Source organism: Leuresthes tenuis, unplaced genomic scaffold (genome assembly GCF_036924035.1).
Source record: "Leuresthes tenuis unplaced genomic scaffold, fLeuTen1.0.hap1 SCAF_1, whole genome shotgun sequence".
Taxonomy (NCBI): Eukaryota; Metazoa; Chordata; class Actinopteri; order Atheriniformes; family Atherinopsidae; genus Leuresthes; species Leuresthes tenuis.
The window spans coordinates 28165589-28193504 of record NW_027325355.1 but is presented as its reverse complement, the minus strand read 5'-3'; the positions used below and the strand labels follow the sequence as shown (position 1 = coordinate 28193504).

Genomic DNA, 27916 nt, shown 5'->3' with positions numbered 1-27916 from the left:
CGTCTCCTTCGCTTCGCCTCCTCCCCGCCTCCTCTTTGCCCCGCCTCCTCTTTGCCCCGCCTCCTCTTTGCCCCGCCTCCTCTTTGCCCCGCCTCCTCTTTGCCCCGCCTCCTCTTTGCCCCGCCTCCTCTTTGCCCCGCCTCCTCTTTGCCTCCTTTGCGCCTCCATTTCTCCTCTCTGCCTCCTCTCCGCCTCTCCATCATCAGATAAAAAGATATTCTCATGTGGTCATCATCAAAGCTGACCTAATGTCACTGTGTGGTACACTGCTGACCCCCCCACACAGTGTTAGTGCTGCTCTGCAGACAATATCTTCCTGTAATGATCAGGAAAAGAGTTTTTAATGAGGCCAGAAAACAGCGACGCCCCGAAGGTCACATGACCACCGACTGGCGGCTGCTTCACCAGATTTCAAACTGCTTGTTTTTCTTAAAGGGAGTTCTGTCCACGATGCTGTTGCTGAAGAGTCTAGAAAGAGAGCGAAGCAGAGAGCAGACGTCACTCATTCAGACACAACGACACCAGTCCAGCTCACGTCAGATTACCCATGATTCCTCTGTGAGGAGAAGGCTCTTCTCTGATGGTGCAGTAATGGATGCTCGCTCACCTCACAGTGCTGATGGAGGGGTTGATGGAGAGCAGCTGGAGTAAGCCATCAGTGGAAGCATCGGTGATCTTATTGTGACTCAGACTGGAACACAAACACAACACTGAACGTTATGTTCTGCTCTGCTGAGAGCAGGTTCATGACAAAGAAAAGTAAAGATTCAAATAAAAGTGAAGCACAGTTTGATGTTCTGTTACAAACATCTGTAAACGCAGCCCTGCTGTGCAGATGTGCCTCTCCTCTAACAGGAGCGTCTCCACATCACACTAACAGGGACTCAGGCTCTCCTGAATGTGGAGCAGCTTCACGGCTCCTTGAAGGCATGTTTGGGAACTCTGTGAATGAGGTGCACCGCTTTATTTGGGCCCCGGTATCTGAACAGATGTTTGTGTTGGTCTCCAGAGGGAACAGTTTCTGACACTTACTCCAGGACGCAGACTTTGTGCAGATGTGTGATGAGCTGGAGCAGCAGCTGGTCAGTGAGCTGACAGTGACTGAGGTCCAGCTCTGTCAGATCTTCACAAAAGTCCAGCATCCGGAGCAGAGCTCCACAGAGCCTCTGATCCAGTGTGGTGTGACTCAGATCCAGCTCTCCACCCAGGGCTCTGCCCAGGAACTCCGCCCGTCTCACTGTGTCCCTCTCACTGTTCACAGGAAGCAGGGACAGCAGCTGGAGGAGGACAGTCTTACTGACTCTGAACAGGAGGAACAGAGCAGACTGTTAGGATGCAGCAGCATGAATGTGAACAAGCTTCTCTCTGGTTCAGCTTCATTAGTGGTCCCTCTCACCTGAGGCAGACCCTGTCTAGGACAGGAAACAGCAGGTCCAGCCCGCTGTCCTCCACCTCACAGTCTCGTAGGTGGAGCTGTGTGTCCCGGCTGCTGTGTCTCAGGATGGTGGAGACGGCCCTGCAGTCACCGGCACTCAGACTCAGAGGCTCAGTCTGAGCCTCCTCTGAGAGCTCCACACAGGAGGAGCAGGACAGATCCAAGCTGTGCTGCAGGGTCCTCAGCAGGTGTGATGCTGCCTCCTGCTGGCCGCCAGAGGCAGCACAGCAGTGGATGAACCTCAGCAGCTGCTTCCTGTCCACACTGGTGGAAACATTGATGCAGGAATGAACCAAATCAAACAGTTCACACACAGATAGAAACTATTTCATTTATCTTCATTGATCAGTTACCAACATGATCTGCAGATATCCCAAAGATAAGATACTGCTTTTATCTACTTGGTTTCTGTGATCACTGCAGTCAGACTGAGTCCAATCTGACTGTCTGTTTGGGCTGATGAGGGGAGAATCTGGATGTTATTCACAGCACTGAGAAACAAGCTCTGATATCTGACCTGAGATCAGAAACTCTGTCCAGCGTAAAGAGGATGGACTTGGTTTCCTCAGCTGGGATGGAGGCCCACAGCAGCTTCAGCTGAACTCTGTCACTGTGTCTGAGGATGAAGAGCAGAGCAGCACAGTCCACTGAGTCCAGCTCTGTGCAGCTCAGGTTGATCACATGATCCAGTGACCTCAGTAAACTGGGCACCATGTGACTGGCATGAGCTGAGCAGAGCTCTCTGATGAACGTCCTCACAAAACTGGGACTGGGCCTGAAAGCATTCAGAGGAACACTTTCAGTTCATCAATTCATGAACTGATGATGAAAGATGAGCCACAACATTTCATTTATCATTAAAGAGGATAAACAGTCTTTATCTGTAAACAGGTGAAAAAATCTAAAATGACCACCTTTTAAAAAGGATCCTGTCCAGAAAGGGCAGCAGAGGAGCAGCTCTGTGCTGTAAGAAGCGGTTCTTCCTCAGGTTCACAGCGATGATCTGAGCTGACGACTGCTGCAGCAGATGGTGAAGAAGCTCCCAGTTCAGACAGCAGGAGCTCAGGTCTCCACCGAGCTTACTCAGGAAGGACAAAGTCAAGTCCTCGTCCTGGACTTCATGGAGGAGGGACAGAAGCTGCTGGAGGATCTTTTCATTCAGTCTGAAGATTTAAAACATAGAAAAACATCTCCATGTAGTTCTGAGACAGTTGAGGAAAGACTTTTACCTGACTGTGAGAGAACCATCATGAAGCAGCAGTGTGATGAGATGCTGAGCAGGGATGCAGGACTCAGTCAGCTCCAATCGACCGACTGTCCAGTGTCTCAGCAGAGAAGCCAAAGGGCCATGACTCTAACAAGTTGTAAAAATGAGTTTCTCTCTTAAATCGCATCATGCATGAGACATTTGGGACAAACTGGACAACAAATGTGTGAGCTGCAACTTTTTCACGATGAAACATCAAAATTTGTCATGCTTTCATGGAAACATTGTTAAACAACAAGAAATTCTTAGGAATTTGTGAGAATACAAAGAAATACCACTTCTCTCATTGTTTCCTCTGAAACTGATTTCCAGTAATGGTTACTGTACTTTATCTTTTCAAATATACAATATCTACCTCACCTGAGCTGTGAGATATAAGGCAGACACTGTAGGAAACTCCTCACTTCACTCTCTTCATGTGAGCAGCCTGTCAGCTCCACTTGCTTCTTCTCTGATTGGAGTTTCAGCACTTCCAGGAGGATGGAGGTCTTTCTCTCTGAGAGGTTTATGGACCAGACTGCAGGAGCTGACTGGAAAACTGACTGTAATGATGGAAGGACACTCAGACCTGTTTTACTCTCACAGTCCTTCACATGGGAGCACAGATCCAGCAGGAAATCAGATCGATGTTTGTTGAAGATGGGTCTGTTCTCAAAAGAAAATATTTCTTTACTGCACACTGATGATAACAGCTCCAGCATCTTCTCTCCTGTCTGCTGTTCTCTCTCTGCTGCTGCACAGAACAGATTCCCAAAGAACCTGGTTTCTTCTTGAAGATCTGAGCTCCAAAGATACAAACTGGAACAATAAGAAGGAAACATTTAGAGATGATTTTGATCTCACAAATGCATAAATATTGCATTAAACTCCAGCTGGACATCCATCTTGTACATATATATGCGTTTATTCCGTCTATAATGACATAGCATTTTAATCTCAGATGATTTGATTAGGTTTTTGTTTTATTTTGGGCATCATTAAGTGTCTATTCAAATCCTGGAGTCTACAAAAAGAGTCGTTCCTTAAAATTACACCTGACTTTTTTTCCAGTGCAGGTTCACTGATTTAGCAGCAGTTCCTAGTAGAACATTACATTGATTCTATTTGTTGTGTAAAGCCCACCCCAAACCCCAACTTGAACCAGTTACAGTTCATGTCTAACCTCAACCTTAACATGACTTCAACTTACACCTCAGCTCTAACCTAACCAGTCCGGTGAGTCAGGTGTTCTTCCGTTTATAGCTGTTTGGGTAACAGTTAGAGGGGATTTGAAAGTTGCAGATCTTTACTTTCGTCAGACTTCTTTAAATCTTGTGGCATGACTTGAGTTGAGCCATAGTTTCAATATTGAAGGTGGTTGAATAGAGACAAGAAAACAGATATTGTTTCTAACCTCATATTTCTGACGAATGAAACAACTGAAAGTTTACAGAAAGTGGTCTGCTGCCATTGTCTTCTCTTTACCAATAATGTAACATCTGTTTAGATAGATGAGAGCAGGTTCCAACTGAGCACATGTTACAGAGTCTAGAGACGCCGTGGAGAACGGTCTGCTGCCTGCAACATCCTCCAGTATGACCGGTTTGGCGGTGAGTCAGTAATGGTGCAGGGAGGCATTTCTTTGGCTGTTATTCGGTACCGGGATTAGATCCTCAGACCCATTGTGAGACCATGTGCTGGTGCAGTGGGGCCTGGGTTCCTTCTGATGCATGACAATGCGAGGCCTCATGTGGCTGAAGTGTGTCAGCGGCTCCTGCATGATGAAGGCATCGATGCTATGGACCTGAATCCTATCGAGCACATCTGGGACATCGTGTCTCGTTTCATCCACCAACGCCACGTTGCATAACAGACTGTCCAGGAGATGATTGACGCTTTAATCCAGGTCTGGGGGGAGATCCCTCAGGAGAACATTCCTCTCCTCATCAGGAGCATGCCCAGGCGTTGTAGGGAGGCCACACACACTACTGAGCCTCATTTTGACTCGTCTTGAGGACTTTCCACGGAAGTTGGAGCCTGTAATGTGATTTTCCACTTTTATTTCGAGTAGGATTCCAAATCCAGACCTCCATGGGATGATCGTTTTGATTTACTTTAAGTTATTTTGTTCTCAACCCATTCAACTATGTAATGATGATTTTCAACTGGAATATTTCACTCACTGAGACCTAGGAAGTGTTATCTTAGTGTTCCCTTTTTTTTTTTTGAGCAGTGTAACAAAGCATCTCTGTTCTCGTATTCTTTCACTACAGTGAAGTAAACAGCAGAGCAGCAGGGAGAATAAAAGGGGTATGAGGAGAAAGCAATATGCTTATAATGGAAATATGACGGAAAGTTCAGGATAACTAAAATAGGTGAGACAAAGTAAGAGCCAAGTCATGTGATGTCAAAACTGAGTTGGGCTACTCTTTGTCAATTCAGTCATGTCCTGAAAATCTCACACCTCAAATGATTTCTCTTTCCACAACTTATTTATGCTACCTGCGCTCAAAATGATCACCCTCCATCCAAAGGTTGTTCAGTTAAGGTTTAAATAAATGGAAGTGACCATTCATTCTATAACATTATCTCCTTGTCAGTACAGAGTGGCTTTTAATAAGATCTAGTATTTAACTAAAAGAAACCTTAGTTGTAGATTCAAATTTCAATTTTCTTCCAAAAGTCTTGATTTTGAACATATTGGTTTGGGATTTGATTCTTGTTGGAGGTCATGTCAACCATTCAGATTGTATTCGATTCTGCAGATGACCTTATGAATGTTGAGAAAGCAATCATTAGTTTTAAATGTTTAACCAGGTTTAATTATCCATTTTTTTGGGCTATTTCATTATTACAAACTGATAATATTTGCTTGAATAATTCTGGTCTGCAGCCAATAACAACATGAGATTCCATAACATACATCCAGAGGATCAAAGGATACAAACTGGAAAACTCTGTTGGACAGAATATAAGTAAGAATGTTTGAGCTGTGAGGCCAAAAATTATATTTCAGTTTGTCGAGACAGAGTGAGGATATATAATATATAGTAAATCCCACTATTTTCTTGTACTATTTACCAGAACAATGTCAAAGTATTAGCAGTCTGCCTACTGTCAGACAGTGCCAGCATCGAACATCTTAACATCTTTTTTTTAAGTCCAGCTGCCTTCTATTCTAGCCCCGAGTATTACTATGACTCTGATGACTGAAATCTGAACATGCTTACTTTTCTCCCACACTCTTCTCTCACATACTGTATTCTAACATAACTTCAATTAAGCTGTTTTTATGAAGTCATGAGCCTGAAGTAGTTCTCAAATGCCACCTGTTAAGGAACGCAGAGTCGTAGATTTTACAAATGCACCGTCGTTTGACTAAATTAAAAAAGAAAAAGGGGTCTGCCCATTGATTCTGGCAGCGTGTACATGTAAAATTATTCTGAATACGACATTTTTGTTCTGTAATAGACTACTTTGTCTAGCTCAAGGTAAGTCTGCCAAAGATGAGAACATGTTCTGCTCCTGCTATGCATGTTTGTACGAGTATGTTAGGTCACCTGATTAAGAAAATGGAGGTATGCATGGATAGGCTTGTGTGTGTAAAGTAATGATAATGAAAATAATGATAAATTTTCAATATTCTAAACCGAATTGGCTTATTTCAGAATACACTTGAGTAGATATTAATGTATAATTAATTTACCTGAGCTGTGAGATATAAGGCAGACACTGTAGGAAACTCCTCACTTCACTCTCTTCATGTGAGCAGCCTGTCAGCTTCACTTGTTTCTTCTCTGATTGGAGTTTCAGCACTTCCAGGAGGATGGAGGTCTTTCTCTCTGAGAGGTCTATGGACCAGACTGCAGGAGCTGACTGGAAAACTGACTGTAATGATGGAAGGACACTCAGACCTGTTTTACTCTCACAGTCCTTCACATGGGAGCACAGATCCAGCAGAGAATCACAAAGACCTTCCTTATCATCATCATGATCAAAAATGAGTAATTCATATCTGCACACTGATGACAACATCTCCAGTGTCTTCTCTCCGATGTGCTTTTCTCTGTCTGCTGCTGCACAGAACATAGTTCCCAGGAATCTTGTTTGTTCATGAACATCTGACAACCAAAGGTCCAAACTGGAAAAATAAGAATACAAAGTGTTAATGTGATAATTTCTGCTGAGTAAAATATATAAACTGTAGACCAGGGGTGTCAAACTCAAACACACAGAGGGCCAGGCCTGATATTAATTGAACAAAAGTCAACAATTAAGGAAGTTTTTCCTTCTCTTCAGATATAACGATGAATCTTTTCATGTGGAAACAAACTGAAGCTTAAACACTGAATCTGGAACATACTATTAGAGCTGTAGTGATACACTAATCTCACGATACGACATGATACACGGCATTCAGCCAATGATTCGATACAATTTAATACACATAATTTTCTGAAAGATTTTAAAGGGACAGTGTGATTTGACATGAATCGTCGCTGATTGGACGGTGGTCCGACCTTTGAACCGGAAGGACAACACCGACAGACAAACAGAAGCAAACAAACATGTCACAAACGTAGTCTTCAGCGCACGCAGACTCATGTTTATGTTGTGAATATTACATCACCAACCTGCTTGTTTTACTTGCTAAATACCATAAACACAAATCTTTAATTTTTGAGAAGGAGCTCAAACAAAACATTACAACAATCCTACATTTTATAAACAGAAAAGCCATCAAAACCACTGAGCTATGCACTTTATATCACATTTTTATAAACCAATTTATCACTTTTTTGTATAATGTGATCCCCGGCATTGTTTTGTATTATGTTAATGTTCTGTGTTTACACTAACTGTAACATCTGACTTTTTAATAAAGTTTGCTAAAACAAACAAAAAAAAAAAAAGTTTATACTTGCGGCTGAAAAATCGATACTTTATTGGGAAACAAAATATCGATATGTATCGCGATATCGATAAAATCGCTCAGCCTTACATACTATATAATATACTACTATAAACAAGTGTAAAATCAAATGTCTAATAAAATAAAATCTTATGCCACTTTATTTGTAGCCTTCTGAGTTAAATTTCAGTGGTAACCTTTTTTCATGGGCTAACAATAACAATAACAATATCTTTTCTTGTGAAAGCTACTGTTTTCCACTTTTTGTTTGGCCATTTTTGGGAGGGGTGTCTGTAGCATGAGGTCACTAATGAATGTCAACAGAGGAGGGGTCACTTGTGGGTCCTGATTGACCCAACACACCAGCAGAGCATTCTGGGATTTGTAGTATTAGCGGTGCATGCACCTGAATTTGACATGCTCTGCACACACACGCGGAGGTGAAACAAAAAAATCTTCAGACTCTTCTGTAAACAATACTTGTTAAAATCTTATCTTGCAATCATTTACATTGTTTCTGGCCTAAGACTTGAAAACATGATCCAAATGTGGATGAGGTCACAATATAGAAATAATGATATCAAAGCCAAGTGGGATATTTAATTGAATTTTTTTTCATAACATTTTATTACCTGAGCTGTGAGATATAAGGCAGACACTGCAGGAAACTCCTCACTTCACTCTCCTCTTGTGAGCTGTATGTCAGCCTGACGTGTTTCTTCTCTGATTGGAGTTTCAGCACTTCCAGGAGGATGGAGGTCTTTCTCTCTGAGAGGTTTATGAACCAGACTGCAGGAGCTGACTGGAAAACTGACTGTAATGATGGAAGGACACTCAGACCTGTTTTACTCTCATAGTGCTTCAAATGGAAGTATATATCCAGCAGGAAATCAGACTGATCTTCATCCTGTAGGTCTTCAGAAGGAAAGGTTTGATATCTGCACACTGATGATAACAGCTCCAGCATCTTCTCTCCTGTCTGCTGTTCTCTCTCTGCTGCTGCACAGAACAGATTCATAAAGAACCTGGTTTGTTCTTGAAGATCTGAGCTCTGTGGATCCAAACTGAAACAATAAGAAGAAAATGCGATAAGCTATTTGCAATTTCTACGGGTTTAATAGGTTTCAAAATTAAATACATAAATTCCACAGTCCCTCGCAAAAGTATTAACTCTCTTTGGTGCCATTCCCGTTTTGTTGCATTACAGCATATAATCTTGATATGTTTTTCGATTTTACATAATCAACCTACACAAAATAATCCACAAAGGTGAAGTGAAACTAAAAGAAAAATTGCTTAAAAAATAAAAATAAAAAATCTGGTGCTGCTAATTACTTTCAGAAGTTAATAAATTAATTTAATCAAATCCATCCATGAAATGCAATACAATTCAGAACATATGTCACCAGAAAGTACTTAAAAAAAAAAAGAGAATAAATAAAAAGTTCAATATATGTCCAATCTAAATGTCACATGATCTGAGTATAAACATCTCTTGGGAAAGGCTTCAGTCCTTTTATGTAAATGCAATTAAATGCTAAGCTCGGCTGGCTCTAGAGTGGGTGAAAATCTCCTAAAGAAAGAGTAAATTATTTAGTATTGATTCAACTACATGCTGTCGCCATGTTAAATATTGCGCTTTCCATGAAAAGTGGGTTGTAGAACAAAATGGTAACAATAAGGCCAGATAGGCCGATCAGACAATCCATCCTCCCAGTGTTTGGGAGGATGGACAAGAGACCAGCTGAAGCAGGGACTCCTCCCAGGGCCTTACAAGAGGCAGGATGGCCAGGTGTACCTGGAAGCCCGCAGGAAATTAAGCTGTTGGGGTGCCTGCAGACCTGACAATCTTGCCAGTAATAAACCCAACATCCAAAGCCATGCAACAAGGGGACAGCAAGGAGACAACAAGGGGATGCGCTTCAGCCAACATAAGCATTTACTGTATCATGATGGACAGCAAACAATCTCTAATCCCCAAGATTGGTAGTCTTTCCAACCAAGTAGCATCTTTATCCCCTCAAATATCCCAGTCAGACAGACCCCATGCCCAGGGCTTCCCTGAATCATAAAGGGATTATTTTAAGTGTTGCTTATGAGTTTATCAAAAAACAATATTTCCAAAACATATTTCAAATCAAACTGTTCTTATCGAGAGTTAATCATCGACAGTACAATGAATTTACCTGAGCTGTGAGATATAAGGCAGACACTGCAGGAAACTCCTCACTTCACTCTCTTCATGTGAGCAGCCTGTCAGCTTCACTTGTTTCTTCTCTGATTGGAGTTTCAGCACTTCCAGGAGGATGGAGGTCTTTCTCTCTGAGAGGTTTATGGACCAGACTGCAGGAGCTGACTGGAAAACTGACTGTAATGATGGAAGGACACTCAGACCTGTTTTACTCTCACAGTCCATGACAAGGGAGTACAGATCCAGCAGAAGATCACTATGATATCTATGATCTATGTTAATAAAAGGGAATGGCTCATAGCTGCACACTGACGCCAACTGTTCCAGTATGTTCTCCCCCATTTGCTGTTCTCTTTCTGCTGCTGCACAGAACACATCCACAAAGAAGTGGGTTTCTTCATAATGATCTACCCTCCGAGGGACAAAACTGGAACAATAAGAAGGAAAAAAACATTTCTTGGTCATCTGATCGGAGCTGTATAAATACAACCACACACTGCTGATGGAGTCTTGTACATGACTGCTCTGTTAAAATATATTTCAAACATCTTTTTTTTTTTAGTGTGATTTTTTTGTTTTTAACTTTCAAACCAAACACTAATTCTGTGTATGAATTTTGTTACAGACCGAAACTGTGTTATAAGGGTACTGAACCCCAGAACCTTTATTAATTAACTCAGGGACCACCAGGAGAGCTTGGAGGTGTACCCCGTCTGGTCGACATGTTCTGCTGCCTGTGTATGAGTGCTGTAGCTGACGTTAAGTAAAGTCCGTTAACCATTCAAAGAGTGTGTGCATTATTAACCATCTATGGCTATAACACTGGCGAGGAGGATTTAAACTGAATTAGGTCGAAGAACAAGTTTCCGTGTAGTTTGAAGCATGGCAATTGTTGGTTCACTTAGTGAAAATCAAGTCGGACGGGGACTGGATTGAATATGTCGAGGGACTGGGGCACTTTTTCCTGGTGAATGACATTATAGAAGAGGAGAAGAAACGCTCCATCCTCAGTGACATATTGATGCTCAACCTTGCCATGCTGCGGAGCCCAGGAGGTATTGAATTTAAGGAGCTGGTGAAGATGGTACAGGACCACCACAACCCGAGGCCATCTGTTCAGTGTTTCAAGTTTCATGCTCATGCACGCAGGACAGGGGTTTTGGTGGCAGTTGTCCCAGCACTGTGAAATTGGAGCGGCCCTGGATAATATGCTATGCAACAGGTTAGTCTGTGGCATAAGTGACGACGGCATACAGCGTCCCTTGTTGGGAGAAGCCACACCAACTTTCAAGAAGGCGCCAGAGATTGCACATGGAATGGAAACAGCAACGAATAATACTAAAGACATTCAACCAGCTAACGGGAGAGTGCAGCCACGTGCCGTTCATCGTGTGTTCAAGGAGAAGACAGGCAAGCCATCAAAGTCAGTTGATTATTACTGGTGTGGTGGAGCACATTTTGCTAATGACTGTGGCTTTAAAGACGCTGTATGTCATAACTGTAAGAAAGCCTCAGTCACCACAGAGATGCTCAGGAGCATCTTTGCTACTCATGGGTTGCCAGATACGGTCATGGCAGACAATGGGCCCACTTTCACTCCGGAGTTATTCCAGGAGTTCATGGAGAAAAATGGTATCCGACATGTCTGCACAGCTCCCCATCACCCCGCCTTCAATGGCTTAGCAGAACAAGCTGTTGAGACCCTGAAAGATGATCTATGAAAGATGTCTGGGCAGACACTGGAAACTCAGCTCTCGTGTTTCTTGTTCCAATGCCGGATCGCTCCACACACAATCACAGGCATAACCCCTGCAGAGATGTTAATGGGGAGGAAGCTCAGATCTCATCTGGATGTGCTCCATCCGGACGTTGGAGCAAGAGTTGTTCGGTTGCACGAAGAGCAGAAAGGGAGGTGTGACCGACATGCTAAAAGGCTTTTTAAGCCTGGAGACGGTGTGTTTGTCAAGAACTTTTCCCAGGGTCCATCCTGGCTGCTAGGAGTCATCAGCCGCCAGATGGGACTGGTGTCCTTTATGGTGGACTTGTGGGATGGACGGCAGATCCGTACGCACCAGGATCACCTGTGGGTTTGCCATAAAGCTAGAGGAGAGAGGCCTCAAAGCGTTGGACACAAGGACAGTGTGGACAGCTCTATGGCTGATTTGGAGGTGTCAGTAGCGCCACAGCACACTGATGGACTGTCTGTGATGGACTGTCCGTGCCCACTGATGGACTGTCTGTGATGGACTGTCCGTGCCCACTGATGGACTGTCTGTGATGCACTGATGGACTGTCTGTGATGGACTGTCCGTGCCCACTGATGGACTGTCTGTGATGGACTGTCCGTGCAAAGCAAGGCTGTACAGGTTGCCCAACCTGTCAGTAGCCCAGTTGGACTGAAAAGATCTAAGAGGCAGCACAGGCCTCCAGATAGATGGCCATGTTTAGCTGTACAAAAGCTGGATAAAGTGTTGAATGTTAAGCTAGTAAAGAGCAAGGAAGAACTTGGGAGACTGTTTAAATTGTTGTTTTAAAATGTGGCGTTATGCAGGTCAAAGACACATTTCTTTAAGGTAGTAACATGACAGAAGACATGGTAGTTTACAAAGGGGACCTGAACTGCTCAGTCTTGTTTGTTATATTTTATCTTAATGTCGTCTAGACTGAGATCTACGATGTTATTCCTGGAATTAGTTGTAGTCACCCTCCCAGTTTGTAGCTTATGACCTTGAGTGATCCAATTACAACCAAGACTGTTGTCACAATACCAACTTTCTCTTCCAACCCTTGATATCCCCCCCCCCCTCCCCAATTCTTCTTGATGTAGCCATCTGTTGTGATTGCTACATTTATCACTACTGCCTTCTTCTGTAGATTGATGTCCATTAAAATGCTCAGCTGGTTAGCTGGATCTGGAAGCTCCACAGGATCTCAGTCCTATCATTCTCCACCACCTTTCAGAGGTATCTTCCATTATGACTTTGGGACTTCCAACCCATACTTGATACAAATGGTCCTGTACACAATTCCAGCCACTTGGTCATGGCATTCCATATATACCATCTTTTCGGCATCTTACACCCTGCCACTGTGCTGGACCGTCTTAGAGACCTCTATTCACAGCCTGCACTTGGGGTATGGTCTGGTGTAGTAGATTGCAGCGTCACTTGTTCTTCTGCTCAGAGCCTGCTCTAGTGCAGCCACGATCAGCACCTCTGCGCCATCTTTCAGACCAGCCTTTTCCTGCTAGTAATAGGACCTCTTATGATCATGTACCTACTGGTACACGCTCTGCAGGGGCTTATTCATCCATGATAGTTCCTCCTTTTTCCTCAGTGGATGTTCACATGCCTGAAGCATTCTTTTAGCGCTTCATCACTAGGTGCCTTCTTCTTGATATATTCCTGAAACTTTGTTGTTTTATCCTGGATAGTGGCTTGTCCCAAGCCTCCATCCATCCACTTCATTACGAGCATTACAACTTCTGTTGTAATGCTTGATTGACAATAAAGTTTGCTTTGACTTTGATGTACAAGTGACTGGCAGGATATGGCTTGGACTTTGTTTTTCCTGTTTAGCCGACTGCTTACGACCTGCCTTAAAGAGCTGCCCTACTTGCTTATACGTCCTGAAGTCTGATCTCGTCACCAGAACTTTTATATCATAAATGCTAGAATTTATGTAGCTGCAAATGTTTTTACATCTTATTTTGTAACTCACCTATCTTTAGTTAATCATGTAAAGAATGAGGAATTTACCTGAGCTGTGAGATATAAGGCAGACACTGTAGGAAACTCCTCACTTCACTCTCTTCATGTGAGCAGCCTGTCAGCTCCACTTGTTTCTTCTCTGATTGGAGTTTCAGCACTTCCAGGAGGATGGAGGTCTTTCTCTCTGAGAGGTTTATGGACCAGACTGCAGGAGCTGACTGGAAAACTGACTGTAATGATGGAAGGACACTCAGACCTGTTTTACTCTCACAGTCCTTCACATGGGAGCACAGATCCAGCAGGAAATCACTCTTGTATTCCTCATAATTATCATCAATGTTTTTATTATCTAAAGGAAAGGTTTGATATCTGCACACTGATGATAACAGCTCCAGTATCTTCTCTCCTGTCTGCTGTTCTCTCTCTGCTGCTGCACACAACAGATTCCCAAAGAACCTGGTTTGTTCTTGAAGATCCAAACTCAAATGATCTACACTGAAATTATATAAAAGAAATATTTAGTGATGATTTTATCTCAGCCACATAAATATGACAATGCAACATTGATGGACTCATGCTGTCCATATCTGATCTGTGTCGAATGAAATTACATTTTTAACACTTTAAACACTTCATCAGAGCAGCTGAAAAATGCAACAGACCACCAACTCTATCACCTTTAATGTCTCTGTAAACCCAAAACTAGCAGATACAATATTGTTAGTGGAGTTTTTTTTCCTTCAACTATGGACACGTAGAGGAGTTGAACCATGGAACCATATATCAGCCTGAAGGTTTGTTTACATTTGTACATAAAACTTGAAGTCAAATTTATTAAGTGACAATATGCAGGTTCCTGAAAATTTTGAAAAAAAAATAACAAGACTAACATTCCTGAGCATCTGTAGTCTCAATATGAAGTTTCTCTTAGCTACAGACACAAGGCCAATATATGAAATCATTATTCCACAACAGTAGCATGCTCACTCAAAATCGATACTCGCTGCTGACAAATCGATACTTCATCGGAAAACAAAATATCGATATATATCAGGGTATCGATAAAAATCGCTCTGCCCTAATGGATATGAATTACGGAAATGCCCCAAAAAGGAAAGAACAGAAAAATATCACTCATGGAGCTGAATTAAATTTGGGGTCCTAATTCTATACATTATATATGGGTTAATAGCAACTTCGAAGTAAATTAACTTTGAGTACTTCGTCTAATCTTGTAAGTAGTAACAAAGAGAACCTCTGCATCTCTATAAAACTATCAAAATGATCCATAAATTATACTGTTTAGTTAAATAGTACACTTAATAAAATCCATTTGGCATCAAGACGGTACCAAGACTCTCCCCTCCAGCCGGAGGTAGAAATCTTACCAGGGGATCAGTGATTTGCAAGTTTTTTTTAGCTGGGAGAGAGTATCTGATTGGTCTGTGGTTCTCTACAACATTTCACTGTCCTTTGTAAGTTTGACCTAAGACATCATAGAGTCTGTTGGTCGGGTGGGTCTGATGAGTAGAGTAGAAATTCCAAAGTTGACTTCAAATGGATCATTTTAAGGAAATGACTGTATATCTCTGTCCTGGCTGATGAAGTCTCTGGGGATCTGTGTAAACCGGTGTGAATGAATCTAACAGGAATGTTAATAAATCTCCCAGAGATTGAGCATCGGTCTAAAATTGAGATACCTGCTCCTCAAAGAGAGGAATAAATTTAAATGAATCATACATGGGTGTGAAGTTTGAAATTGAAAATTATCGTGGAACTCAAGCTGTCAGTATGATGGCATTAAGAGAACAAAATCTTACTCTGGCATACAACTAAGAAAAAACAACAAACTTTAGGAGATGAGGATGAATGAGTGGTGTGATGATATCAGAATTACATTTTAAATTTAACTGAATTTGTCAAATTATCTCTGTGCAAACATGTTTGAAAACTATTCTAATGTACAGTTAAACCATGTGAGAAAAGAAAAAACTGTTACCTGAGCTGTGAGATATAAGGCAGACACTGCAGGAAACTCCTCACTTCACTCTCTTCATGTGAGCAGCCTGTCAGCTCCACTTGTTTCTTCTCTGATTGGAGTTTCAGCACTTCCAGGAGGATGGAGGTCTTTCTCACTGAGAGGTTTATGAACAAGACTGCAGGAGCTGACTGGAAAACTGACTGTAATGATGGAAGGACACTCAGATCTGTTTCACTCTCACAACAGTACAGGTCCAAAAGAAAATCACTCCATTTCTGCTCCAGAAGGAAGGTTTGATATCTGCACACTGATGATAACAGCTTCAGCATCTTCTCTCCGGTCTGCTGTTCTCTCTCTGCTGCTGCACACAACAGATTCCCAAAGAACCTGGTTTCTTCTGTTTCTGACAACCCAGCGACAAAACTGAAACGATGCAGATTTAAAGTATTTGACCAGTGCTTTTCATTAAAAAAAATGTTTTTGACTGTAAACTCTAGTTTCAAATTTCTTACAGTAATAATTAAAAGTGTAAATATAAATCTGCAATAAAGATAAAACCTTTTTCTGGCAAGAAACAATAAGAAATGATCAATGACCTGAGCTGTGAGATATAAGGCAGACACTGTAGGAAACTCCTCACTTCACTCTCTTCATGTGAGCAGCCTGTCAGCTCCACTTGTTTCTTCTCTGATTGGAGTTTCAGCACTTCCAGGAGGATGGAGGTCTTTCTCTCTGAGAGGTTTATGGACCAGACTGCAGGAGCTGACTGGAAAACTGACTGTAATGATGGAAGGACACTCAGACCTGTTTCACTCTCACAGTCCTTCACATGGGCGTAAAGATCCAGCAGGAAATTACATTCTTCATCAACATCCATGTATGTGTCATTGAAAGGAAATGTTCCTTCAGTTAACACTGATAATAACAGCTCCAGTGTCTTCTCTCTTGTTTGTTGCTCTCTCTCTGCTGCTGCACACAACAGATTTCTGAGGAACCTGGATACGTCACAAAGATCCGACCGCCAGGAAGCAAAACTGGAACAATAAAAAGGAAGATATGTATAATGGGCTGAACATAGTTCTTTGTACGCTCTCCATTTGTAAGTTGCAAATCCACATCTAGATGTCACAGCATTCCCATTTGGCGGCAGTCTGGGTTTTTGGCTGTGATGTGCTTTGTGATGGAGTGAAACGAAGTGTTAAATAAAGAAGATTGTTCAGCACATCTGGGGTCATTGTTTTTTCCCTGTGCTTCTTTGCTTATGATGGTTTTTGACATTTCCCTGTCTTGTGAAAGTGGTTGTTGTTGGCCCCTCCTCGCTCAACCTGGTTTGAGCCAATTTTCAACTCATCTGTATTCAGTCAACTTGTAGCATCATCACCAGAGCCTGTGTATTGGTAACTTTTTGGAGGACTGCACATCTGTCAGTCTGCATTGAAAAAGATACCTCATGGAAGGTATAAATGTTTCTAATGAGTTGATCTCCTCTTAATAAACACAACCACACACTACTGATGAACTCCATCTTGTACGCATCTGTCCTGTATATGATGAACTTATGAGGTTATATAGATTTTCAGAGCTCCTGAACATTGTTTTTAGGCCTTTGGTGACTCATCCTGTAAAAAGAGGTTTATATATTTGATTTAGGAGTTGTGTCATTGTCACACAAAGTTGTTATTACTCACATAATTTCATTCTTTCATTACAAACAGAAGACTGTAAAAAATAAATAATTCTCGACTCTATCCATCTTCACTCACAATGCAACCTCCATTCATTTAGCTCAGCTGCTTTGTTCTGTTTAGTGGGCTAAAAATGCGAGTGAGTGGTTGTGTAAAGTCAAACTTGTGTGGTAAAAGTTAATTTACCTGAGCTGTGAGATATAAGGCAGACACTGTAGGAAACTCCTCACTTCACTCTCTTCATGTGAGCAGCCTGTCAGCTCCACTTGTTTCTTCTCTGATTGGAGTTTCAGCACTTCCAGGAGGATGGAGGTCTTTCTCTCTGAGAGGTTTATGGACCAGACTGCAGGAGCTGACTGGAAAACTGACTGTAATGATGGAAGGACACTCAGACCTGTTTCACTCTCACAGTCCTTCACATGGGAGCACAGATCCAGCAGGAAATCAGACTGACGTTTGTCTTCATGATTAAAAGGAAACGTTTGATATCTGCACACTGATGATAACAGCTCCAGCATCTTCTCTCCGGTCTGCTGTTCTCTCTCTGCTGCTGCACAGAACAGATTCCCAAAGAACGTGGTTTGTTTAGAGACATATGAGCTCTGATGAGTAACACTGCAATGATAAAAAGACATGTCATTAGTAATCAATTTGACCTATTATTTATCTATTGATGTTGTACATCTTGTATATGTGTATCCTGTGAATCAAAGCATTTTTTTCAACAAAAGTGCAAAAGCTATTTCTATGTTCAGAAATCACTACATGCATGTTGTGATAGTAACTATGCATGCAACTGAATTTGGCTTCAAAGTTATAAGAGTAGCATACTGAACATGGTACATGTAAATATGTAAAGAGACCAACTGTAAAAACACAACCTCAAGTCTATATCATGTACAAGAGTACTTTTCATCTGCAAAAATGAATTAGTCAGCTCAGTTCACCTGGAGGCCTTGTCTGGAAGACAGGTAGTTTGAAGTATTTGGGATTTTATTAGGCAGTGCACAATTTTTACAGAAAAAAAATTGGGTGAACGTCTTACAATACATCAAAGGGTGTTTTAAGAAATGTAAATGGCTTCCATCTAAAACATCTTACAGATGGTATATCCTGTTCATTAATCTGGTTTCATTTGCTCTGTGGCATAGTCTGACTTATATTGATCCTCCAGGTTCTCTTCTGTCTCACATGCAAAGGATCTTAGTTGATTTCTTTTGGGAAAGCATGCATTGGGTTCCTCGAAGCATCCTGTTTTTGCCTTGAGCCGAAGGTAGCAGGGTTTGACGCATCCGGCCTGCCTCCGGGGGTGCGGTTCCATCTTGAGTTCTGACAGAGGTTTCTCATTGGACCCTCAGACCAGGTGTGGACGCCCCTGTCCTGCAGTATTCTGCAGAAGGTCGGTGGTCTTGGCCTGAGCTCATATTTGTAGTTTATGGACAGCAAACAACTTAACACTCAGTTTCTTCAAACATTTTACAAAAGTATTTTTACACTGTGGTACCTCCTGCAGAAACTCAAGCAGGATCACAGTCTTTGTTCTGGCTGATCGTAACAATAATGGCAAATTTTTACCTGTGCAAGACTTCATATTATGGAACAAGTGTTGAAATCGACTGGACCTATGCTTGCTGACCCTAATAGTCTGGCAACACATCTGGGAGTCAGATCCTCAGGAGTTGCAACTAATTCACTGAAACACTGGATATAATAATTGTCAGATTATGAATGTTTAGTGTTGTATGACTTCTGTGTTGGTGACTGTCATGTTGACATCACTGATCTGTATCCTGCCATCAGGTTGTTTCCTGATCTCAAAGACCTTACTGCACCATTGGAGATCTCTGAAGGCGAATCATTTGAAAATGCTTCAGGAAAAAGATTTTATGAACTAATGGTTAAGACCATTTCCATATCCTTTCCATATGTTGTTGGCAGTTATGTATCAGTATGATCTGTCACTTTACATCAGCATGCTGGACAGAACAACTAGTTTTGGATGAAAGGATTGACTCATTTCTACAGTTTGATTGGACAGTTTTGACGGAATATGTATTAGTGACAGACTGTCTGGTACAACTATATGGATTCTATGCTGTGACCCCAATCAACGCTGCCATCTTGTGTTAAGGCAGACGTCTTTGTCTCTCACCTCAAAGAGCATGTAGAGAGGCTGAAGCCTCAAACTCCACTGCATGTCAGTCCACCCCTCATCCTCCTGTCATCTCTTCAGTCTTTATCCAAATAATATAATGAGAGTTTGAGAATGTGTTTCAAATGCTGAAACATGAAACCAAGCAGTGTGTAAAGAAGGTGTTGGAGGCCAGTTCTCATTAGTCAAGGCTGGAAAATTGCTGTTTTACCTCATTAGCTAATTGGAATGCATTGGTAAAGTTATGAAGAGTAAATCCCAGGGCAGGCTGAAAATGTTACCATGCTCAACCATGGAGAAGTATGCATAATCTCTAGTGAGCTGGCATTGCCCATCAACAGGCCTGATCGCCCTTTTCCAGCTGAGATGGTAAAAACAAAAAACATGGACCAAAGTCGTCCGCAGTGAAGCTTTGATCAACAGCAAACAGTTTTTCTTCTCTTCCAGATTTTCTGTGAGAACACTTTGACACATGAATGTGACATATCTGTAGTTAATGATCCATCTTCAGATCAGTGAAAACGTGAGATGAACAGCACACATGCAGTGGTATCGTTAGCGCAGGGGGTGGTTACTAATCTTTCCTGAGTGAATCAAAAGTTTTAAGTCTGAGATGTCACAGAGTAACCACTGGTGAGGTCAACTCACTTAAAAAACAGACCTGAATTTTAGAAAGCAAGTAAAACAAGGTTGCTTATTGCAGTTTGTGAATGTGAAATCCAGAATCATGCTATAAAATTGAAAGATTATGCTTTTCAATAAAGAAAAGATTTCAACAAAAGAAAGCAGGTAAACAAAGAAAAAGTGCAAGAAAACTAATATGTCTCATATGTAAGTAAAAGAGTAAAAGAGCTTATTTCAGAACACAAGGGGAAAGTGTGTGGTGTGACACCAACTTGCTTGACATAAACACAAACAAAAAAGAACATTTGTGACATGCACTGAAAGACCAATGAATTTACCTGAGCTGTGAGATATAAGGCAGACACTGCAGGAAACTCCTCACTTCACTCTCTTCATGTGAGCAGCCTGTCAGCCTGACGTGTTTCTTCTCTGATTGGAGTTTCAGCACTTCCAGGAGGATGGAGGTCTTTCTCTCTGAGAGGTTTATGGACCAGACTGCAGGAGCTGACTGGAAAACTGACTGTAATGATGGAAGGACACTCAGACCTGTTTTACTCTCAAAGGAATAAAGGTCCAACAGGAAATCACACCATTTCCATTTAAGAGGGAATGCCTTGTATCTGCACACTGATAATAACAGCTCCAGGATCTTCTCTCCGGTCTGCTGGTCTTGCTTTTCTGCTGCACACAATAGATAGGCCAAGAACTTGATTTTTTCTGACGTTTCTGTCTCTAAACTGGAATTATGACAAAAAAAACAATTTATACGATACAATATTTTTCAACTGCAAAATTAAATTCAATAATTTTTCAGTCTTCCAACAGAAGCACTTGAGCTCAGTGAGAAAGTTCTTGGAGTAAATAGAATTTATGAAAGAATACTTGCATTTACCTGAGCTGTGAGATATAAGGCAGACACTGCAGGAAACTCCTCACTTCACTCTCTTCATGTGAGCAGCCTGTCAGCTCCACTTGCTTCTTCTCTGATTGGAGTTTCAGCACTTCCAGGAGGATGGAGGTCTTTCTCTCTGAGAGGTTTATGGACCAGACTGCAGGAGCTGACTGGAAAACTGACTGTAATGATGGAAGGACACTCAGACCTGTTTTACTCTCAAAGGAATAAAGGTCCAACAGGAAATCACACCATATCTCTGTTAGAGGGAATGCTTTGTATCTGCACACTGATGATAACAGCTCCAGCATCTTCTCTCCGGTCTGCTGTTCTCTCTCTGCTGCTGCACAGAACAGATTCCTAAGGAACCTGATTTCCTCCAAAGGTTCGTATAACTGAGGCACAACACTGAAATGAAAAGGGATTTTTTTTCATTTTATGATAATTAAATATTGTTTCTCTGCAAAAATACAACACCGTATTTTCCGCACCATAAGGAGCACCTAAAAGCCTTACATTTTCACAAAAATCTGCCGTGCGCCATATAATCAGGTGAGCCTTATAGTGTGGAAAATACGGTATTTAACAAAAGGACAAACTTAAAATAACAGAGATTCTTCTGAAAACACAAATCCCTACAATAGTAGTAATTTACCTGAGCTGTGAGATATAAGGCAGACACTGTAGGAAACTCCTCACTTCACTCTCTTCATGTGAGCAGCCTGTCAGCATCACTTGTTTCTTCTCTGATTGGAGTTTCAGCACTTCCAGGAGGATGGAGGTCTTTCTCTCTGAGAGGTTTATGGACCAGACTGCAGGAGCTGACTGGAAAACTGACTGTAATGATGGAAGGATGCTTGAAAACCCTTCACTCTTGATGCGTTGATATAAATCAAGGAGGATGTTTTCGAAGTCCATTTTAACAGGAAACAAGGAAAGAAGCATCTTCAGTACATTGTGACTGCTCTGTTCATTATGAAGTGCTGCTTTGAGGCATAAATTCTGAAACAGTCCCTTCTGTTCCCTCTCCAGTGTTTCGGGGCATTTCTCTGGACCTCTTTCAGTCATCTTGAAGCTGTATAATTACATAGGATTGAATGATTGATTAAATCCAAATATATATTGTACCATGGTTAATATGTTTATACACTGTACAGCAGAATAAAAATGGTTACTCCCTGGATTTAACCAAACAAAGGACCAGGGATTGCTTCACCTGATCAGGTCTAGATTTAGCAACATTATGTACCCGTAAACTGAGTTCACCTGAATATACCGAGTGACCTAGTTTTACCATTACTACTGCTGGATAGTGTAGTGGTAAGATTGCTGCCCTTCAAATCCTGACCTCCTCCCTGCATGAAAGGTACCTTCTCCAGCAGGGGTCCTTAAGCAAGACCCTCTTACACTACCTGCCTACCTGGGATATTAGTGTCAGTTGCTTTGTATAAAAGTGTCTGCCAATTAATACATGGTTTTTCCAGGATGTTTCCCTGATGATAATGTCAGTATTTATTGCATGATGCTAGATCCAAGAGAGACTCAAAAGCAAATATGGCTCAGAGTGAAATCCAATAATCTGGTTTATTTGCAGAGCAAGGGTCAATACCAACCAAACAGACAGCAAGGTAGATTTCACAGAAAAGGTTTTTGCTATGACAGAGGAACAGAGCAACGGTCAAAAGTCATCTGTTTCAAAGGCAAGGCGAAATGAGAGAACAGGCACAAGCTGAGGTATGTCCGAGATCAAACATGAGATAACTGGGTGGAAAGCTGGCAAAACATATTTAAAACCTGAAATGGGGAGACTAAAACCAAATTTATGATCAATCGATACGATTTAATACACATAATTTCCTGAAAGATTTTAAAGGGACAGTGTGATTTGACATTTCAAAGGTCGGACCACCGTCCAATCAGCGACGGCTGATTGGACGGTGGTCCGACCTTTGAACCGGAAGGACAACACCGACAGACAAACAGAAGCAAACAAACATGTCACAAACGTGTCTTCAGCGTACGCAGACTCATGTCTATGTTGTGAATATTACATCAACCTGCTTGTTTTACTTGCTAAATACCATAAACACAAATCCAAATTCTCTAATCACAAACCATCTTTTTAATTTTTGAGAAGGAGCACAAACAATAAATTACAACAATCCTACATTCTATCAACAGAAAAGCCAACAAAACCACTGAGCTATGCACTTTATATCACATTTTTATGAACCAATTTATCACTTTTTTGTATAATGTGATCCCCGGCATTGTTTTGTATCATGTAAATGTTCTGTGTTTACACTAATTGTAACATCTGACTTTTCAATAAAGTTTGCTAATTTTTTTTTTTTAAATTTAAAAAAAAAAAAAAAAAAAAAACGATAATTTGTCGGGAAACAAAATATCGACATATATTGTGGTATCGATAAAACCACTCAGCCCTAACAGCCAGTGTATAACTATTCTGAAAATCCTGAGACAGAATTACTGAGAATGCACAACAGAACGAATAAAAATTAGTGGATAGAAATTCAGATTGATTCGACACAATGGCATCTGTCCCAAACCCGTTTGGCTCCACAAAGATTTTATACCGACTTTATTTACTGCATGAACAACAAGCTGTTGCAATACACCCGATCACTACATGTACCCAAGCTAGAAAAGAGCCACTAAAAAAGTGAAATATCACTTCAACACATTCAGTCAGTATAAAAATGGTGTCAAATCCTTTTTCCTCACCTGAGTGAGCTGATGAATGGCATCGCCTCCAACAGGGACTCACACAGACTCTGGCAGACAGGAGCTGCTCTGTTCCAGTAGAGGCAGACGTTAACCTTTGGAGACATCCTCTGCATGACTTTCACAGCTCTTTCAAACAGCTGTCTTTTACCACAGACCGGAAGATGTAACTGGTTTCCATCAAGACCGAGCAAGGTCTCATAATCCATCTGCTCTTCACTGAGGAGGAAAATCTTCCAGAGCTGCTGAGGCAGGAGGTCACACCTGCAATTTAAAGAGGAGGCTGTTTCTTCATTATGAAGCAAAATAATCAATGAATTACAGATATATCTCACAATATATTCTAAACAAGCTTATTTTGTTCAGGGCATTTTCTAACCCAAGCATGAAGTTGACAATAAAAAGCACATGTTCACACATACCACTGGACATTTTGGAGGCATCCGAGCAGTCGTCTCATTCCTAGTTCTGAGACCGTCACGTCTGCAACGTTCAGACGTATTTTCCTTTCCTTGGACTGAGTTACTACAAAGGCCACAGCACAGCAAGAGTAAGGATCCAGATTCTCTCCACTGAGGTCAACAGAGTAGTCCAGTTTATCCAGAAGGTAGATGCATGCTTCAGGACGCTGGGACTCATACAGGCACTGGCATAAGAACACTAAGGGGACATCAGGCCCACTGTCCTCAGTGTCAGCCACAGGGAGGAAAGTAGCCATCATCTCTTTGAAGAACCACTCACATGTACTGTTGAGCTCCTCAGCAGGAATCAGACAGCTCATCAAACTTGGACTTTTCTGATTCAGTAACCGACACATGAGAGGAATCAGAGGTTTCATGTGTTTCATCTCCTCAGTGAGGCTCTGCTGAAAAACATTTCTGATTTCATCAGGATTCTTCAACAGCCACAGTGCTGCAAAAAACTCCTGCATGGTGTAATGAAGAAATGCATGTTTAGTTACGGATTCAGTCAGGGCGACTTTGACAACAAGTGGTTTCAGGAAGGAAAGGACACATCTGTCTTCACACTGCACCTCTGGCAGGTTCACAGTTTTTCTTTGAGTTGCAATGAAAGCACCTTCAGCCAAAGACAGTATTTCCTTTCCCTTAGACCTGATGAATGGATTTAGATTCCTGTTCTGCGTTCTGTTGCTGTTCATCTGGAGGCAAAAACGAACAATATTGATGTATATTTCAGTTGTAGTTGTTGTTTGTGGAGAGTCTTCTGATGAAAAGCAGGCAGCCACCATCAGTGCATACATGGGAACATGGCAAAGAGTTAACAACTCCACACGACTCAAAACCTTCTGGTGATCTTCACCCAGCGTTGCAGATAAGTATGTCTTTATGGTCTGCTCACTGAAGCCTTTCACCTCCACTCTGAGAGGTTCATCAAAGAAGAAGTCATCCTCATCGTCTGGTCTGCATGTTATGATGATCTTTGAATCAGGTAGGAGGTTTTTCTCTGCAAGGTTCTGAACAACTGATGGAGAGAGATCTGTGAGTCCATCAAAAATAAGTGTAACGTTTTCAGAGTTCCTCTTTATGTCCTGTAAGACCTCATCTCTGCCTTCATCTGGTTCACTGTAAACACTGAAAAGAAGATCCTCCAAACTCATGGTCGGTGTGAAGTGAGCGGTGTCCCTCATGTCAAAGTAAAACATGTAATCCAGCTCATTGTCGTCTCTTTCTGCCCAGAGTCTCAACATTTCACGAGTCAGGGCTGTCTTTCCAATTCCAGGTTTTCCAACCAAGAGCACGTCTTTATCTTTTTTCAGCAGGCCACTGGCAGAGATTTCTGGTTTGTCCTCGGGGATGTATGTTCTTAGCTTTTTAGGACGACTCATCTTACTTTTCTTCCTCTTCAGTTTCTTTATTTTAGATGCAGAGCCTTTATCTTGTGTATCTAATACAAGTGAAGTGAATGACAGATCAGGCGTCTTGTTTTCCTCAAACAACCTTTTACTTGCCACCCAAAACTCTTTTGAAAGTTTTCGTGCTCGTGACTTGAGCTTTGCCTGATATCTGTGGCACAGCCCTGGTCCTAAAATAAAAACAGTGAAAGAATAGAAAGAAAATTAACTGACCATTGCTCCTTCACAGAATATTAGTTTCCCATCAGAAGTCAGATTTAAATACCTTGGAAGTAGTTTCCCTCCATTAGAAGGTCTTCTTTGAAAGAAAAGCAGCTGATCCAGTAGTGCAGGTCAAACTTGTTTTCATGAGAAGCGTCGCTCTTATTCTCAGGAAAACGAGGAGTCCTTCCTATGGTCCTCTTCCTCGTCGTGTCAATAATCCTGAGTAACTCGTAGCAGGCTGCTTCCCCTTTTTTAGTGACGGAGTCGACTATTGCTCTGTTTCTGTCATAGTCATCTTTCTCTGCCTGTATTTTACTGACCTCTTCAGCACTGAGAACTCTTTTCTGGTGCAAGTTCTCCAGAATCACAGAGAGACACGTTAATTCCTTCACAAGGTGAATTCTGGCATTCCTGACATACTCTAATGCGGACTGATTGTACAGGCCATGACCGCTGATTTCTGTGTGTTCTGCACACACACCCGACTTTACCTATCGGGGGAAAGACATCAGACATAAAACAAAAAGAAATTGTAAACGATGTTGCATGTGGGTAATAATTGTTATGTAAAGGGAAGCTGAGGTGTTGAAGTGGAGATGAAGGACCTGAATACAGATATTAAAGTACAAAACTTATTTTAATCATTTAAACAAAAGGTGCGGCTAAACTGACAAAATTAAAACCCTAAGAACAGACAAAAACCTGACTATGATAATGAAAAATAACTTGACTTGAATGACAACCGGGAGACTAAATACTGTGAAGGGTGATTGGTGAGTGAGTGCAGATGGTGATAATGAACAAAGGTGAAGGGAGTGGAGCTGATGAAGAAGGCGAGGACAAGGCAAAACTAAAGATGAGACGGAAACACAGAACATGACAAAAGATGTAAAACATGACAGTTTATCACCACACTACACTGCAAAGATATGCGGAAATCTTTCGTGGTTAGCTGGTGTAGATTTTTCTGTGACTGATGCCCTTCATTTGGAGAGTAGAGTTGCTGATGGCGGCAATAAAATGTCATTATGCTGTTGGAAAAATGTAATTATTGACAAATGAAACAAACTGCGAAGCTCAAAAGAACATCTATTTCTATATCTATTCTGTTCTGAATCTGCTCAAAAAAATCTGAACTATCAGCTGAACAAAAGTCCACATGAGATCTAAAACACGGTTTCACAGAAATGAAAACACCTTTGTAGTGCAGGCGGTTGTGTTTACTGGCATCATGAACAGACACAGAAAACCTTAAATCATTTTCCTTAAAATAATTCAGTACCAAACAACATGTTATGGGATAGATTGTTGAAATGATACCTTTTACCCGTTTATCACATCATGTAGGCTGGCATCAACCTGATTTTAGGCAGGTAAAAATGATTTGCCAGACATTTCCCTTTTTAGTGCTCGGATTAGGACAAGCCCAAAGAAAGACTGGTTCACAAGCAGTAACTGTTCACTCTACCCACACAGGAGGAGCTCAGCTGTTCTGCAAACTTTTTAAAGACAGTTAATGCAATGCAAACATGAAGACACATTCATTTCAACCACGATTATCCTGCACAGACACAGTCTTCATACTTTTAGCTTCATACTTTTAGCCTGCGTGTTTATATGCAACAGGCCTGTGTGAAAACAACAGAACAGGGATGTGGTTTCCTCTCTATACACACAGAGTTTCAAAGTGAAGTGCCTTGTCAGCAGCCTTTTGAAAAGTGTTCGTCTCAGCTTCTTTAATCTTACCTGTGACTCTGAACTCAGATAACACACAGAGAGTTTTTCCCTGTCCTTTCATCGAAGTTAAATACTTTCAGCTGTCTTACTTTCACTTTCCTGCTAAACGACACACCCTGTGGGAACAGCTTATGCCCCATGTATGGTCCACTAGATGGCACCAGTGCACCAGAAAACCTCAACAAGCAGGCGTTTGTTTTTCCCTGTAATTACTATTCACTCATGAGGTGTGCACCAATATGAGAGAGATGATTTTCATCACCTGAAAAACATTTGTTCTTTCTGATTGTCAGAATTGTTTTCATTAAGATGCATAAATCTACCCCTGATAGAATTCATTTTAAATTTATTTAATAAATGCCTCACCATGATTATTTATATTTCAATTAAAAGGTCAATCCATTGGCAATCTAAACCACCTTCAAAACATGAAAAATTGCATTTTAATTTTATAATTTTGTTCAGTTTGATAAACAGTTTAATAAACTGACACCATCTCAAAGTCAGTATGTTTTTTTCATTACATTAA

The 27916-nt window shown here is 41.4% G+C and overlaps 1 protein-coding gene across 7 annotated transcripts; it reads right to left on the bottom strand.

Annotated features, from left to right (window-relative positions):
• Positions 1-139: 139 nt before the first annotated feature.
• On the bottom strand, positions 140-27449 carry LOC140278155 (uncharacterized). Of its 7 annotated transcripts, XM_072373130.1 has the most exons (19): positions 25712-27448; positions 23996-25616; positions 23574-23837; positions 21484-21903; positions 20829-21236; positions 20275-20673; positions 17347-17775; positions 16317-16509; positions 13543-13808; positions 9780-10211; positions 8226-8657; positions 6388-6822; positions 3063-3500; positions 2350-2598; positions 1953-2210; positions 1397-1699; positions 1033-1302; positions 608-691; positions 140-468 (listed from the first exon to the last, which is right to left on the bottom strand). In XM_072373130.1, exons 1-19 carry the CDS (start codon positions 25731-25733, stop codon positions 402-404), a joined length of 6990 nt encoding a protein of 2329 aa, XP_072229231.1. In that variant the 5' UTR covers positions 25734-27448; the 3' UTR covers positions 140-401. The 7 variants fall into 7 exon arrangements, with proteins under 7 accessions (XP_072229231.1, XP_072229525.1, XP_072229455.1 ...); XM_072373424.1 differs by lacking the exon at positions 8226-8657 and having other exon boundaries at positions 25712-27449; XM_072373354.1 differs by lacking the exon at positions 17347-17775.
• Between the last annotated feature and the right edge of the window lie 467 nt (positions 27450-27916).

Bases quoted from the DNA above. Each gene is read 5' to 3' on its own strand.
- LOC140278155 (XM_072373130.1), bottom strand. From the start codon at position 25,733: ATGGAGGGAAACTACTTCCAAG. The intron at 6,823-8,225 runs GTAATAAAATGT...TTATTTTTCCAG, and splicing joins CCTTATATCTCACAGCTCAG to TTTGGACCTTTGGTTGTCAG. The intron at 1,700-1,952 runs GTCAGATATCAG...TGTTTCCACCAG, and splicing joins GACAGAGTTTCTGATCTCAG to TGTGGACAGGAAGCAGCTGC.